This window comes from Dermacentor silvarum, chromosome 3 (assembly GCF_013339745.2).
Source record: "Dermacentor silvarum isolate Dsil-2018 chromosome 3, BIME_Dsil_1.4, whole genome shotgun sequence".
In the NCBI taxonomy this organism is placed as follows: Eukaryota; Metazoa; Arthropoda; class Arachnida; order Ixodida; family Ixodidae; genus Dermacentor; species Dermacentor silvarum.
The window spans coordinates 140764826-140779655 of record NC_051156.1 but is presented as its reverse complement, the minus strand read 5'-3'; the positions used below and the strand labels follow the sequence as shown (position 1 = coordinate 140779655).

At 44.0% G+C, this 14830-nt stretch overlaps 1 protein-coding gene across 6 annotated transcripts in view; it reads left to right on the top strand.

The window, feature by feature from the left end:
• LOC119445839 (protein strawberry notch homolog 1) overlaps nucleotides 1-9836 on the top strand; it is a 107647-nt gene extending 97811 nt beyond the window's left edge. The window contains exons 23-26 of one of the 6 annotated variants that reach the window (XM_049663672.1): nucleotides 2221-2376; nucleotides 2461-2537; nucleotides 6603-6802; nucleotides 8485-9836. In XM_049663672.1, coding sequence (XP_049519629.1) covers nucleotides 2221-2376; nucleotides 2461-2537; nucleotides 6603-6802; nucleotides 8485-8570 — 519 coding nt within the window. In that variant the 3' untranslated portion in view covers nucleotides 8571-9836. The remainder of the gene's footprint in view (nucleotides 1-2220; nucleotides 2377-2460; nucleotides 2538-6602; nucleotides 6803-8484) is intronic. The other 5 variants (XM_049663673.1, XM_049663670.1, XR_007466044.1 and 2 more) reach the window with 5 other exon arrangements.
• Nucleotides 9837-14830: the final 4994 nt, after the last annotated feature.

Genomic DNA, 14830 nt, shown 5'->3' with positions numbered 1-14830 from the left:
TTGGTATTTCCCTTCCAGCAAAATCAACACGGGTTCAGAAAATGGCTTTTCGTGCTGAGACACAAGTTATTTGTGTTTACAACCGAATATCAACATTTGAATCACTACTTACAGACCGACTGCTTATTCCTTGACTTTTCCAAAGCTTTTAATCGTGTTGCACATTGCCGCCTCTGTTAAGACTCGGGTAGCGTTTAGGCCGGTGATCCTTCAGCCAAAGGGATGAGTACGTCCGGGAGTAAGAGCGAGAGAAAAAAGGGTTTATTTTACATATTTGCAATTTACAGCGGCTATTGATAAAATGTCTGTCGAATAGAAACAAGTGCTTTTTTTCTTTCTGAAGTTGAAGAAATAACAAAGTTGTCCTAGATACCCATCGGGTTTTCATTTTAATAGTGAGCCATGCTGTGCTTAATGGCAATCATCTATTGCTTGGAAAGTTTTGCTTTCCAGTTGTTGTTTTTTTCGGGAAACGGGAGGTTTTTTCTATCTTGTAGGAGGTTTCTCGGGGTTATCGTCAGCTCGTTAAGGTCAATCTGCACAGCAGACAAAAGCAGGGAATGCGCATCACATCACTTTGCACTGCTTAACGGTTGACCGCGGTGCCGACAGTAAAGAGTTCTCAAGTCAGAAGGCCGGGTTTCAGCACACTAGTCGCACAATATTTTCAAGCCCGCCATGTACAGCCAAAGCTAGTCTTGTGACTGGTGTGGGGAGCACGCGCGCCTATCTTCTCCCGCGTACGCTCGTCGCATGCACACGTAGCGCGCGCAGCGGGAGCCGGGCGGACACGAGAGAGAGGCACTTAGCCCTCTCGTGACACGCGTACCCGCGCGGGAAGAGGGAAGATATCCGACGAGCGAGGAGGACATTCCCCTCGCGAAAAAGTAACAAGGTATAAAAGAGCGCATCCGAGAGACCCCCGGGTCTCTCTGACCTCGCTACACCAAACCTGCCGGGACGGATTTTACCTGCTGTAACCCGTGAGTGACCTCACTTGCGTGACTATCACACGCAACGAGGCAAGCCTATTTATTACTTATTGTTCAGAGCGGACTTCCTTCTGCAAGTGTACTTTATTGCCCGCAGCAATAAACGTTGAGTTGACTCGCTTGTTGCCTTATTCGCTCGAACCCTACGTAGCTGGGATAGCACATGCTACGGGTTGGGGAATACCCCCACACTTGTCACTCGAACCTATGAAAAGAGACCATTGTGTGCGTATGTACGGCGTTCGGAAGAGGGGCCACCATAAGGTGTTTCGAAAAAATGGCGGCCGTGAACAGCGGTCATCCTGCACACTCGCTTTCATTGGCGAAGCAGTTTGGTGACTTTCTGAGGATCTTGTCACTGCTGTGAATATATCTGTATTGATTCAGTATGTAACTATAGTCGCTGAAACCTGAGGACGCAGCTCCAATTAGGCCTAACAAGCTAGACAGGGTGGTCAATGGGGAGGCCAGTGACAAAAATTCGCGACTGGCTAATGTAATGACGGGCCGCATACCGTCGCGGAAAGCTTGTCGCTAGTATGTTCCTACAGGTAGCTCATGTGTGATAGGTCGCGAGATCATGCGTGAAAGTTAGATTGATGGCCGTTTAAGCGGCGTTCAGGTCTGCGGTCGACCAGCCGGCATCTGTTAGCACGTGTGCCAAGTTCGTCTGTGTGCTCACGTGTAGGCAGAAAACTTCGACTTGCACAAATCTGCATACGTGAACACGGAACTTGCGTATTCGATATGATCAAACGTGCCTTCCAGTTGGTAATCGGCCCGATCTTCACGCATGCTTCCATGCTTTCCACACGCAGTGCTTTTGTTGTTCCCTCTTTTCACGTAGCATTCTTTCAATCTGTCTGGTCGACCTGGTCGAACATTGTACCGATAGAGATTGCACAGCATTCCTACGCTCCGCACATCAAGGCACTGACCACGGCCGGGTCATTCACCGAAAACTGAGGAATGAAATACTAGATACTGGATTTGTGAATCTAATTTTTTGAACATCACTGTTCAATTCAAAATCAAATATTCGAGTATTCGCAGACCCCTGGTTCTGTGAAATTTTTTTATCTCCACCCGCTGAAATATTTTTGCAAGTGTTGCCTTGATATGAGCAGTGAAACCCATTCTAGATGTTGACGTATTACTGTTGCAAATATTTGTGCGTTTGTGAACATTTTTAAAGATGGCTGTTGTCATTTTCTCTCTGGGTATGCAGGTGCGTTGTGGGAAGAAGACGGCAGTGCTGGCTGTTGCGGACCAAGCCCGGAGGTCGAAGGAGAAAAAGGAAAGGCTGTTCCGCCTGTACAGGCCAAACACAGGTCTCCAGGTTCGCCAGGAGAGCCTCAATGAGTTAAAGAGCAAGTACAAAAAGGTAAGATGCCATTATCTGCTCCTTCCTCCATGTGCAACAAGTGTTGGGTGTCGTTGGCCTGACTGTTCTCTTCCCAATTTGCAGGTCACTCCAGATGAAGCACAACCCCATTGGAAAGAGCAGTATGAATCATCTGAAAACACATGTAGTCACATTTACTGGTAAGTTTGCTCAAACAGGAGAACAGCAAGACCCTTATGGTGTGTTTTCATTTAATACAATATTCTGATTTACAGTCAATGACCCTATTTTTCGGACATGCCTGATAATTCCGATGACTTCGTGGCACTGTAACGTGTTCTATATAAGGCTATCTGAAATTTCAGACTATGACACCTTTCCTTGTTTGCTCGTTTGATTTCTCAGACTTTTTGTAATGGCCACAGGTGCAAAACAGCTATAATTTAAGCCAATGCCGCCGCCGTTTTGATTTATCTCGCAGCCTTGAACAAGGCTGCATATCGATCAACTGGCAGCCATATTAGTCATATTGTGCTGTCGTCAGGCCTAGCTGCTTTGACGACTGCTTTGTTAGGCCTAGCACTTTCCTGCTGTTCTGTGCTGCGTTTTTCATTTGAAAGATTCACCTGTGTTGGCAAATGGCGCGGACTCCACCTTCATCGACAGCGTCAAAAACATTAACCAAAAGTCAGCTTCGCCGCAATACAGAGGTGTTACATGGTCAGGCATATTCAGTGTTTACGGTGAAGCATCATCATCAGCCTATATTTATGTCCACTGCAGAACGAAGGCCTCTCCCTGTGATCTCCAATTACCCTTGTCTTGCGCTAGCTGATTCCAACTTGCGCCTGTGAATTTCTTAACTTCATCACCCCACCTAGTTTTCTGCTGTCCTCGACTGCGCTTCCCTTCTCTTGGGTGCGGTGAAGCACATCGAGAGTGTAAATGGACCAGTTTAACTAATCATAAAATGTGTTCCTTATATACATACGCGCTCCCGCCGCTGCTGTGGCGATTCGAGTCGTGGAGGACATTTTCACGGTCCCCAGGGAGTCCGAAAAATCAGGCGTTGACTTTATAAGCATGTGATGGAGAAAACTGATGCCACTCTCGTTCATTTAGTGCAGTAGACCCTCGTTAACTTAAAGCACAAGTATGCGGCGAGCAAGTGCTTTTTTTGTTTGTGGTCCTTGCATGCTCTTTTCAGTGCGCCCGATCTGCAGACCGATGTGCTGCTGGCCAGTCAAGCTACCGTGTGGTGCATTAGATGCAGTGTGGTCTAGGCTTTGGTAGCTTCACTGTGAGATGAGATGTGTTGTATTCCCATGCCAGGCAGCGTCAATGCATGCCAAAAGCCGCCGGTCACGGCTTTGTCGTCATGCTTGACTGTGCAGCATCCACTTCTGCGCCGCGCTCACGTAACAGTTCAGTGAGGTTGTGGATTGGGAAAGCCGTACTTGGGCTTTGTCCTCCTCATTCGCGTTGGCTGTTACCATGAATCAACGCCAACTCGCCCAATTTTCCTTTCTTTTGATAAAGACTCAATGCTCGCGCAACGGTGAAGCGTAAACAGCAGATCACTCTTGTGCGTCTGGTGAAGGCATGTCATTCACTTTCTTTTACAGTCCAGTTTCAGTTTTCTATGTGAAATTGTCTGAAATGCATTACACTGAAGAAATTTGGTGGGGAAATGAACTCCTGTTCACACTCTATTCACAGTGCGAGGTACAAGTGCACTGATGGCATGGCACATTATCTATACAGTACTTCTGCACTGCATCCATGTCTACGTTATCCTGTAATAAACATGCAACAAGCACTTTGACATGCACGAGATGCAGAGCGGTCTCTCATTTGGGTGATGAGAGTTTTTGGGGTTAACAGTGCAATCAGTATATCAACCACTCTGCAGCGTAAGTGGAATGCAACATTCGCATGCAATTAACTTTTGTACATTCAGCATGGCATTGAAGAAGCAAATGGGTAAATTCCCACTTTTCATTCTCTCGGGAATCTGTCCGAGATGTGCTGAGGTTTCAGATAAGCTTCAGATGGGCATATTTTATGTTTCAAATTATCTACAGTTAAACCTCGGTGATAAATCTAGCGAGGTCACGTGAAATATTCATGTCACCCAAAATTCGTATTCTCAAAACATACACAAAATCAAGAAAAAATGAATTTATTTTTAGCAGAAAAAATTCCTAATAGTGGAATCCCGTTGATACGTTCCTTGCTGCTGCGTTTTCCCGGCTGCTACGTCACGGTTTCGCGGTCCCGACCTAAATCCTACATTTACTTCCATGTATTAAGTTCCCTTTGATACGTTGCCAATCTGTAATTTTCCTGCATATTACGTTGTGTTTGAATGTGGTGGTCACGTAAATTTAATGGTGCACTCAGCTTATACGTTGCAACAAGCGACCGGCACTTTGCTGATACGGCGCCGTATCACATGGCGTATCTTGAATGCGATCTGCGCCTGCGCGCAAACCGTGCACCCGCGCGCGCCTCATCTTCAAAACGATCTGCGATGTTGACAAAGTGCGCCTAGTGCCAGATACCTTAGTACGCGCTGTGCTTTCGATGTTCACGTCGAAGCGAGAGACAGCCGCTGCTGCCGCGCTTCCTTACTCAGCAAACACCCGCGGTCATCGAGCGAGATGGGTTCTTGTTTATGTTTGCAAGTTTATATCGCCGATAAAACTACTTACTTCGTACAGCTGTCTATTAATGTGTTATCGCAATCGTTGCCTCGCCTTTCGGGTGAAACTGCAACTTTTTTTTTTTTTTCGTGGTCCCTTGAAAAGCATATCAACGAGGTTCTACTATCCTTGTGTGTTTTCTTCTTGCCCAAATCGTCAACGATGGCCTTCTGGAAGGCGTAAAAGTGCGCACGCGTGATCTCACGAATGTTTTCGCATGCCACTGAACGCCTCAGCACGTCGAGTGCACGGAGCGTTTTGGCCGTCGTGGCTGCTGCCACAATCGTCATCTTCCCGCTGGTCAGTGATTTCCAGCTGGGCTGTGATTTCGCCCAGTCCACTCGTCGCGTGACGTAGCCGGTTCCTTGGCGACTATGGATCCCGCCCAGATCCCGCTGTGCCGGTTGCTCCGCTGGCTCGGCCGCCGCTGCTCACAGTGTTTGTAGATCCGCAGCGACGCGGCAACGTATTCGTAACAGCCGGTGTTTTTGTATTAAGAGCATTGTATTTCGGCCGGGGAATGTTACGAATTCGTATCGCACCGAAATTCCTACCAGCCGTGATGATATCACCGGGGTTTTACTGTATGCACTTTTGAACTGTAGCACCACCAGCAACTGCTGTCAACAACAGTTCTGCGCGTTGGTGGTGCTGCTACATGGGCCCCCTGCTAGTGAAGAGGCCCGGTGAAAATCAGGAGTTTGAACGATACGGAACAACGCCTGCTGGTTGTAGCCGTGGAAGGGGTCAGTGGAGCGCAACGAAGTAGCGGCGACGGGGATGAGAGGGGAGGTAAGGTCTGGAATTGTACGGGGCAGTGAGTTATCAACGATAGCTGCTTTTAGGCTGTCAATAGAGACGGTGTCATGATGCCCGTGCAAATCAAGCGTACAGAACTTGTCATTGCGCTTGATGATGTGATAAGGGCCATCGTAAGGGCGCTGCAAAGACTTGCGGACGGCGTCGGCAACAGTTCTGCGCGTTGCTGGTGCTGCTACAGAACTATTTCGCAAACCCCTTCGAGTTCAATATATCTTAAATCATCTGTAATAGATTGTATTGGCTTTTTGTCTGAGCGACTTGTGCTGTACATGCCCCTGTGCATTGACCAATGCTTCAATAGCCATAGTAGAAAATATTTGGCTCGGTTTGTGAGACTGGTGACGTGTGAAGATTTGTGTGTTTAGAGAATTGCTACTCAATATAGATTCACATGAAGCCAAGGGAAGTGTGCTTACCACTAAGAAGATTTCTGTTTTGACCCCAGAAGAAAAATTTAATTTGATACAAAGCTTTCCGAGTGTTTTTTTTTTTTTAACATTATAAACATTGAAGCAGAAATTGGTTCCGCACAGTGTGTATGTGATGTCTGTGGAGTGTACATGGACTGTTGCCCTAAGAACAAAAGCCATGTGCTCAAGGTAGCCTGTCTGCAGAGTAGTTCAAACAATGTTGAACACAGTTTATATCCCTTAAAGTGCATGTACATTTGAGGGAGCATTACGCTTGTTTGTGCTCGGGCCAAACATTTAAGGTCTCTTCCTCCTGTTTGTCAAACAGGTACAACAGCTGCCGCAAGAAGACTATGGGCATGGTGTGCGAGATTGGGCTGAGGCGGCGCACTTATCATGTGTTGAGCGGGTCGGTGCTGGCTGTCTGGGCCAAGGTGGAGAGCGTGCTGAGCTCAGTCCATGGCCACCACAATTCCTCCAAACTGCAGGTGGTGCGCCTCAAGACTGAGGATAACTTGCGCATCGTCGGTGAGTGCATTTGCAGTACGGTAGAGCAGCTCTCTGTCTGGAAAGGTGGGGAAGAGCAAGAAACGTGTACTGTGTTTAGAGAACAGGTGGTGCACAATTCCATGCCCCAGTGACTGTTGCCTCTAAGTACTAACAGAAACAGGTCTCAAAGGCTATGCTTTTGCTGGCTGCATGGGCCAGAAACAATTTAGGAGCTGGAAACACGTCAGAGATGCCATGTTTTAGACACCACCTATATTTGTCCCTAGAGAAAAAAGATCTCTGAAATTGCCAAACGAAAAAAAAAAAAAAAGTTAAGCAAGTATTGATGCAAAGCTGTGAATTATTAGAACATGCAAAGAACCAGGTTGTATGCATATGGAACTGATGACAGTGGGAAAGTAACTCCAGTGCAGTATGACTCAAAGCAGTGTGGGTACTTCAAGGTACTTTTGTTCCTGGTAGTAAACCTTGAAACTGCCACTGACTTGTGCGATTGCAATTTTGAAATAGCTTAGTAGGTCATGTAAGCTACCAGTGATTGTAGCAATATACCTAATGTAACCTGCTGCTCCTGTCTCAGGCAGCTGTCACCTCCTGATTTCCCCGTCCTTAGCCACATTGTGCATAATTGACACCTTTTGTTTTCTTGACAAGAACAAAATATCTATGGCATTGTTTTTATTGCAATTGCTCCCTTGCATTACAACAGTGGCTTGGCAGTTACGGCGTTGCTCAGAACATGAGTTTTCATGTTTAGTTCCTGGCCAAAACTGTGTATAGGCCTTGTGTAACCTGCACCCTGCCTTCACTGCTAAATTTTTTCTAAATCTTGGTGCGGGTTATACGTGCAAAAATACAATACTGCCTCACCTGCCAGGGTTTGTTAGTTTACTACAGTTTGTGCTGCAGTCTAATAAAATCTGGATCGCTGGAAATATGGTGCAGCTGCAGCCATATTGAAACAGTAACTGAATCTTATCAGCCTCACATCTAAGACGGGGGGGGGGGTGTCTTACAGAAAAAGGATTCTGGGGAAAACACCTCGCCTTATATTCTAATAAATGTGGGAAAGGTAGAACACACAGTGTTTTTTGCTTTTGTGGAGTTAGAAGCGTGATCACCAGCATACAGCTAACCAACCTGCAGAAGTGTACATTATGTGAAGTGTTCGTAATATTAACGTCGCCAAACCAGTAACTGCCAACTAATTAGCGCAGAGCACTTTGGCAGGTGCCGTGAAAATCGGGTAGTGCACAAAGTTGCGAAGTTGGCAGTAACATGGTTGCACTATGCTAAAGAATCTTACTCATGCTTTCTATTCTCCTAAAGCCGTGAAGCGCCAACAACTCATGTTCTTGTGCCACCGTCACAGTGTGCGGGGTGCACGGAATATGTGCAGTGTGTGCACAGCATGTGGCACACGACGTCAAGGAGTGATAACACCACCATACCAGCGCACTATGTCTATGTAGAGTTGTGCGCATGTGAAAGAAACCAAGGCAGTTAAAATGCCTTTCATCAATCTTGGCTCACTCACTTAAACCCATCGATTATTACTGGTGAGGCCTATGTCCACTCTCCTTAATTTTAGTTCACCGAGAATCAATGGGCAGTGATAGCAGTCAGTTCATAATTTCATCTCGAGTTCTGTCATCACAACTGTGTCCTAGTGCATGACTCAATCCTCTTGACTTGCCCAGGTACCATTATTCCAAGCAACTGTGTCGCCCCGCTGGTGAACGTTCTCTCCCAAGACGCCGAGAAGACCAACTCCGAGACCTTTTGAGGCAGGGCCCGCTATCTACTCCCAAGTGCAAGTGTGCAGGCCTGCACTTCCCGCGTTGTTGTCACTGGGACGGCGCCGTTGTCGTGCTTGGCAGTGGTGTTGGCAGCCAGGAAGGTTTTCTTCCTCCGTGGACTCTCTCTCCTCTGTGTCTTCATCGGGTGTCTTGACTCTTTGTGCATGTACGTCACTGTGCCGCTCTCCTCCTGCTATACAGTCGTCTGAAACCCGTGATGTCAGTAGAGACGGGACGTTGCTTCTCCATTTTATGTCTCATTTCTCTTTGTCCCTCTTTTCATTTGAAGTGAAGGAAGAAAGTCTGCTGCGAGAACCATACCAACACATTGCAACAAAAAACGGGCTAGGAATGATGTTTCAATTTTTCTCACCCTCCTCTCGTATCCCGAGGGAGGGAAAAGTTTAGTGAGAGAGGATGTTGAAAAAATGTGGAAGTCTCGTGTGTGTGTATGGTGATGAAAGAAAATGTATGTAGGAATGTGTATGTATGTATCATGATCGCTTCCCACAGTGGAGAACACAAGCAAGGACAGCTTTTGTAGATAATTCTCTCACCTTATCTTCAGTTGTCATTTTTTTTTTCTTTTGTACTCACTGCCTTTTTTAAAATTCTTGTTGCTGTTCTCTCTCACGTTGCTGAGTGGCACCTTGTCAAACTTTTTTCCTCCCCATGTGTTGTTACAGACCCATTTGTTTTTGTATGTCACGAATCATTTTTTGGAGAATGGGAAAGCTGTCATTCCCAAGTACACCCATCTCATTTAGCACACTACAACACCCCGTGCATTTCAGGACTTTCCACCTTATCTGTCCCTTTCATAATCCTCTGTTCTGAAAATGCCAATTTGTTCTGATAAGCCATATTTGGCATAAATGTCATGCAGTACTCAGTTTAGTCAGACCAAGTCGTGTTTCCCGCCCCTCAAGACAGAAATCATGTAACAGTGATGAGATGGCAAGCGCAAGCTGGCAGGTGGCCATGTGTTTAGTGAAGCGTGTTTCGTAACTATTTATTACTATCTAGCTCTTACAAGAAGACAGTGTTTACGGGCAGTAAAACAGTAATGCTTCTTACCTTAAATGCTTCTTTGTCCTCCTCCTCCTCCTATGACTCAGTTTGGCAACTCTTGTTGATTGCTTCAGTCAGGAAAGGCAAATGAACAAGTTGATTTCAAAATTATCATGTGGTTCCCCATTCCCATGGAAATGACTCTGAGAACTCAAAGTTCTGAAATAAAAGGACAATGCAAACCTCCTGTTCAGATGTTCTCATCGCACTCTGCCAGCGTGGCATTGACAGATTTAGGTGCTGGCAACTTTGAAGAGTGGTCGCTTATGCTCTGCAAAAACAGGTATGTTTTAATTCTGGTGCTGAGTGTAACTGCTGACAAGGCACACATTTTGTGAACCAAATGAAAAAAAAATCTTCCTGGTTAAAGTCTACTTGAGTGATGTCAACTTTAAAGGGACATTAAAAAGGAAAAGAAATGGGCCGCTAAAATGCACATAAATCTGTGATACAGAATGGGACAGGTTAAAAAGCTGTCACTAGTACTATTTTAGGACAAGCTTGATGTCTTCTGCCATGAAGTATTAGCGTTTCTTTAACTCCCTCGCCAATTTGGCCATTATGGACGCCTTTCTTACTGTTTTAGTTTTTATTAATTATTATAGTTAGCACGAGTCAAGTCGTAGGCTCGGTTTGAGTGGTGAATTAAATTTAATGCGCAAGTGTCAAATGACCCATTGAGCGAAATGCAGATCCACAAAACCTGAAACCTGGGGAGGTGCGAAGCATGCAGTGATGCACCGCTAATGGGCTCATACTGCCTTAAGCAATGGCTCATGACCCCGTTAACGCGGGCTCCCCATTACGACGACAGAAGAGAAGTGAAATTCTACGCTGGAATGATGAGCGGCAATGCAGCCAGCTGTGGAAGACGAACGCGGAAGCGCTCGGCACGCCGCTTGCTTACTGCGACGACAAACGACAGGAGATGCCGACAACCCGGGTGCATAAGGTGTTTCGCACCTAAAAAATGGTTTGAGCTGAGTTAGTAAAACAGACTTCATCAATGCCCCCCCATAAAAGTCACTCTTACCGCAAGATGATGCTTGACAATGTAAAAATGAGACTGATGGCGACGCTGCGTTGAAATTCACATACCCGCTCGTCGTGGCGTTAGGATATTTTGATGCCATCTGCTAGGGCCTAGTGAAATTTCATTTCGTAATAATGGACTACATTGTATTCTTAAGAGGCAAAGGCTGAACTTCAAATGTTTCAAGAACTCTTACTGAACCACAACGGCCAAGAATGTGAACAAAAAAAAATACATTGTAATTCATGATGTTGCACTGATGTCCATGGAGTTTCAGTACAAAATTGAGAAATAAAACTTTGACCATCATTTTCGCTTCTCATAGTCAAACTATTACTGCGAAATCAACGAAAATAGTTTTTAAGAATACTTCATCAAAACTGATTCAGTGTTTCTTTAGTACCCCTTTAATGTATGCTGGCTTGCCAAAGTACATTAGCTAAAGCACCAAAAAACTATTAAAAGCTCCAACTACATTATTGCATTAGAGTGCAGAACTGATATTACTTAATCCATAATCAAAATCATGTAAAAGTCTGCCTCCATAGAGCAGTAGGCAGGTGCGTCGGGTTCATTTAAAAATGCATTGCAAAACATGAAGGCATAACTTCTATTCATATCTTGTCTTGTTTCCTAAACTTTGGCTCACGCCTACTACAGGGGATTGGCCAAGAAGCAGGCGATTTCAACTATGTTTATGAGAAATTTGACAAAAACTTAATCTGCATAGTAGTCGTTATAAAAATACTATCAAGAATTTTGAGATACAGTACTAGTACAGCACTTTTATTAACATTTAATGACATACATAACTCACCTAGCCATGTGAAATAATAGGAATAATTCATAATTCGAGAAATTCAGCAAGGTAATTTTTTTTTTATCTCTAATGAAATTGTAAACTGCAAGAAAAGCATCCCTGTGACTGTGTCCCAGTGAAGTCTCCCCAAAGGAGAGAATGGTTGGTGAGGTTAATAATAGGCCGAGTTTCTGAAATGCCATTTCTAAGATTTTTCTTTCTCTTAAAAATCGGCGGCACGAAAGGAAAAAAATGTTCAATGGATTCGGATTCATTGCAAAAAGAACATGGAGGGGACACAGCGAGACCAGACCTGTGTAAGTAAAAATTTAAAGGCGGTATACAGCATCTCAATTTTGTAATGGAAACTACCAATTGCCTTGAAGTACACCAATTATTATTCCATGAGAAGCAAAGATGGTGGAAATAAGAGGATGTTAAAATGGATTTTGCAGAATTTTGCAATATAGAGAAATTTCTGTGCCTAGCCGCGGTGACATAAGCTGATGTCGGCAAGACAGATATGATAGGGCCATTAAGTGATGCTCGTGCGAGTGAATCAGCCATTTTATTCAAGTGCAAACCACTATGTCCCGGTACCCAAAGCAAGTGTACTTGCCGCAAGTATGAAGGAACCATTGAACAAAATGTTCTCAAAATTTTTGAATTAGACGAGGCTGTAAGTGCTGTGCATACAGACAGTGAGTCAGTTACAATAACAGCTAATGAATCGTTTTGGGGAATCTTTCATAGGGCTAATATAATTGCTATTAATTCTGCCTGAAAAATGGGTGTGAAGTCGGGAAGGTGAAGAGAGTAAGACCATGGAAGAAGATCCCCACTCCTGCCTTCTCATTGCACACGGAAGCATCGGTAGCTATTATGTTGTCAGTAGCTCGCTGGTTTAGGTGGTCTTTTAATATATTATTTAAATGTCTGCTAGGCAATAGTTTAGCATCATTTGGAAAAATGTCCTCGAATTAAATTTTGAGGTCTGTTAAATCATTATTCGAATGGCCAACTTGACATACTGACATATTCAATTGTTGTAACTGTGTGTGCACAAACATTATCTGATCTCTGTGTAATCGCAACCACGATACGTTAAAAAACTCGGATGGTTCAGAGAAAAATATGTATTGTACACGCCTCCTTGAAAACTCATAAATTTAAAAAAAAAGTCTGAACAGTAAGCATGTGTAACCAACAATCTAGAGTGGGTATATTAGCTTCCTGATATAACAGTGTTTGGCAAGGAATCTAGGTAGCCCAAGGCATAATCGTAGGGATTTTCTTTCTAATAGCATCAGAGGTTTAATTTTATATGCGGGACCACCGGAAAATAACACGCAACCAAATTCTAACATGGGCCGAATATACATTTTATATATCATCATTAAAGTATCCCTGCGTAGTCCAGAGCAACGGGGACTGAGCCCGTGGAGCATAGCTACGGCACGTTCTGCCTATATTGCGATATATTCAATGTGAGTGTGCCAGACGAGCTTGCCATCGTATATGACGCCAAGGTATTTCGCCGAGTCAACTTGAGGAATGGTTTCCTGGTGATATTGGAGGGATATATGCACTGGTGCAGTTAATGGGAAAACTAGTACAGCACTTTTATGAACATTTATTGACATACGTAACTCATCTAGCCATGTCTCAAGCCTTCCTAGGTAATTCTGCAACGACTAGTGCAGTGAGTGTACATTAGTTGCAGATGTAAAAAATGCGATATCGTCTGCATAAACATAAATGTTCACTTCCCTGGACAAAGGAATTGTGCTTAGCAAAATCTTAAACAAAATGGGTGAATGAATGGCACCCTGTGGTACACCACTTGTTTGCTTGTATTTAAGACGCCGAAATGCTGTGTTGATAACAATAAAATTCTCGATCTCTCATAAATTCATATATCCATGCAGCAATATACTTTGGTAAATTCGTCGACTTCAGTTTATTGAATAGAATAAGTAATTCTACAGTGTCGTATGCTTTTGCCACATCCAGCGTCGCCAAAGCTGTATACTCTCGTTTGCAACGAGCTAGTTTAATGCGGCTGTCTAGATCTACATGAGCGCACCATATCGAGTGCCCGGGACGAAATCCAATCTGACAAGGACCAAGAATTGTATCGTCCTGCATAGAATGAGTTATGCGCCCATGAACAATCCTTTCTATTAATTTTATGACATTGGAAGTAAGTGAAATTGGCCTTATGTTGTCTAGGCTAAGTCCAGCTGTTTTTTTCTTCAACAGTGGAATAATTTTAGCTACCCTCCACTCTCTTGGAATCCAGGAATTTTTTAGAGAAACATTTACTATATTTAATAGGTCTTGAGGCGCATAATCAAACAAATCTTTTAGCATTCGTGTTGTAATTCCATCTGGGCCTGGGGCTGACGCCGGTAATAATCTATGTTTTCAAGCTCTGTCAATGTGACTTCCACAAAGTCGTCTCCCAAGGGAGGTTGCGATAGCCCTGTTGGCAATTTATGTGTAAAATCCTTGCGCTAGACCTTTAGCAATTTTCTCAAGTGACTCTAACTCCTTTGTTGATAGAACGACTGAGTCGTTCACTGGCGCTGGTATAACTTTACGGGATCGGAGAAATTTAAACAGAGCTTTTTTATTACTAGACTTAGATAGATATGTGTAATGTTTCGAATCATAATCGTCCTTAGCTTTTGCGACTGTTCATTTAAATGTAGCAGCTACATCAATAAATAAATAAATCAGCCCAATTTACAGGGCATTGGTTATATGAAAGTTTTTTTCATGCAGCTTTTCGACGTCTAACTCTCGCTAACAGTCAGAATTCCACCAGGGACAATGTGAACCACCCTTAGTAGATGGAACGACAAATTGAGACTTTTTTGATGTTTTAGTATTGAACAAAGGCTCATTGCCTTAATATCCTTCTCCATGCCTTCCTGAGCGTTTAAAGCTGATTTTAACGCATTTTTAAATTTTGAGTAATTTACAAAAGTGCACATGATTATCTAAAGTTGACGAAGTAACCAGTTCAAAAATTATAGGTAGATGATCACTGTTAGTACCGGAGTCAACTGTGTTCCAGGAGGTGATTGAAATGCTCGAGCTGACAAACGTAAGATCTAGGGCAGAACGTGACTGACCGCGAACGAAAGTATGTACTCCTGAATTTAAAGAGGAGAGATGATTTCATAAAGTCCAATCCCAAAACCATTTGCCACAAGTATCCGTTCGGAAACCCCACGATACATGGTGAGAATTAAAGTCGCCTACTAGTATGGCGTTTTTCTGACTATAAGCAATAGTGGTATTGAGATAACGGGTATCTTGCACCCCAGCAGGGAAGA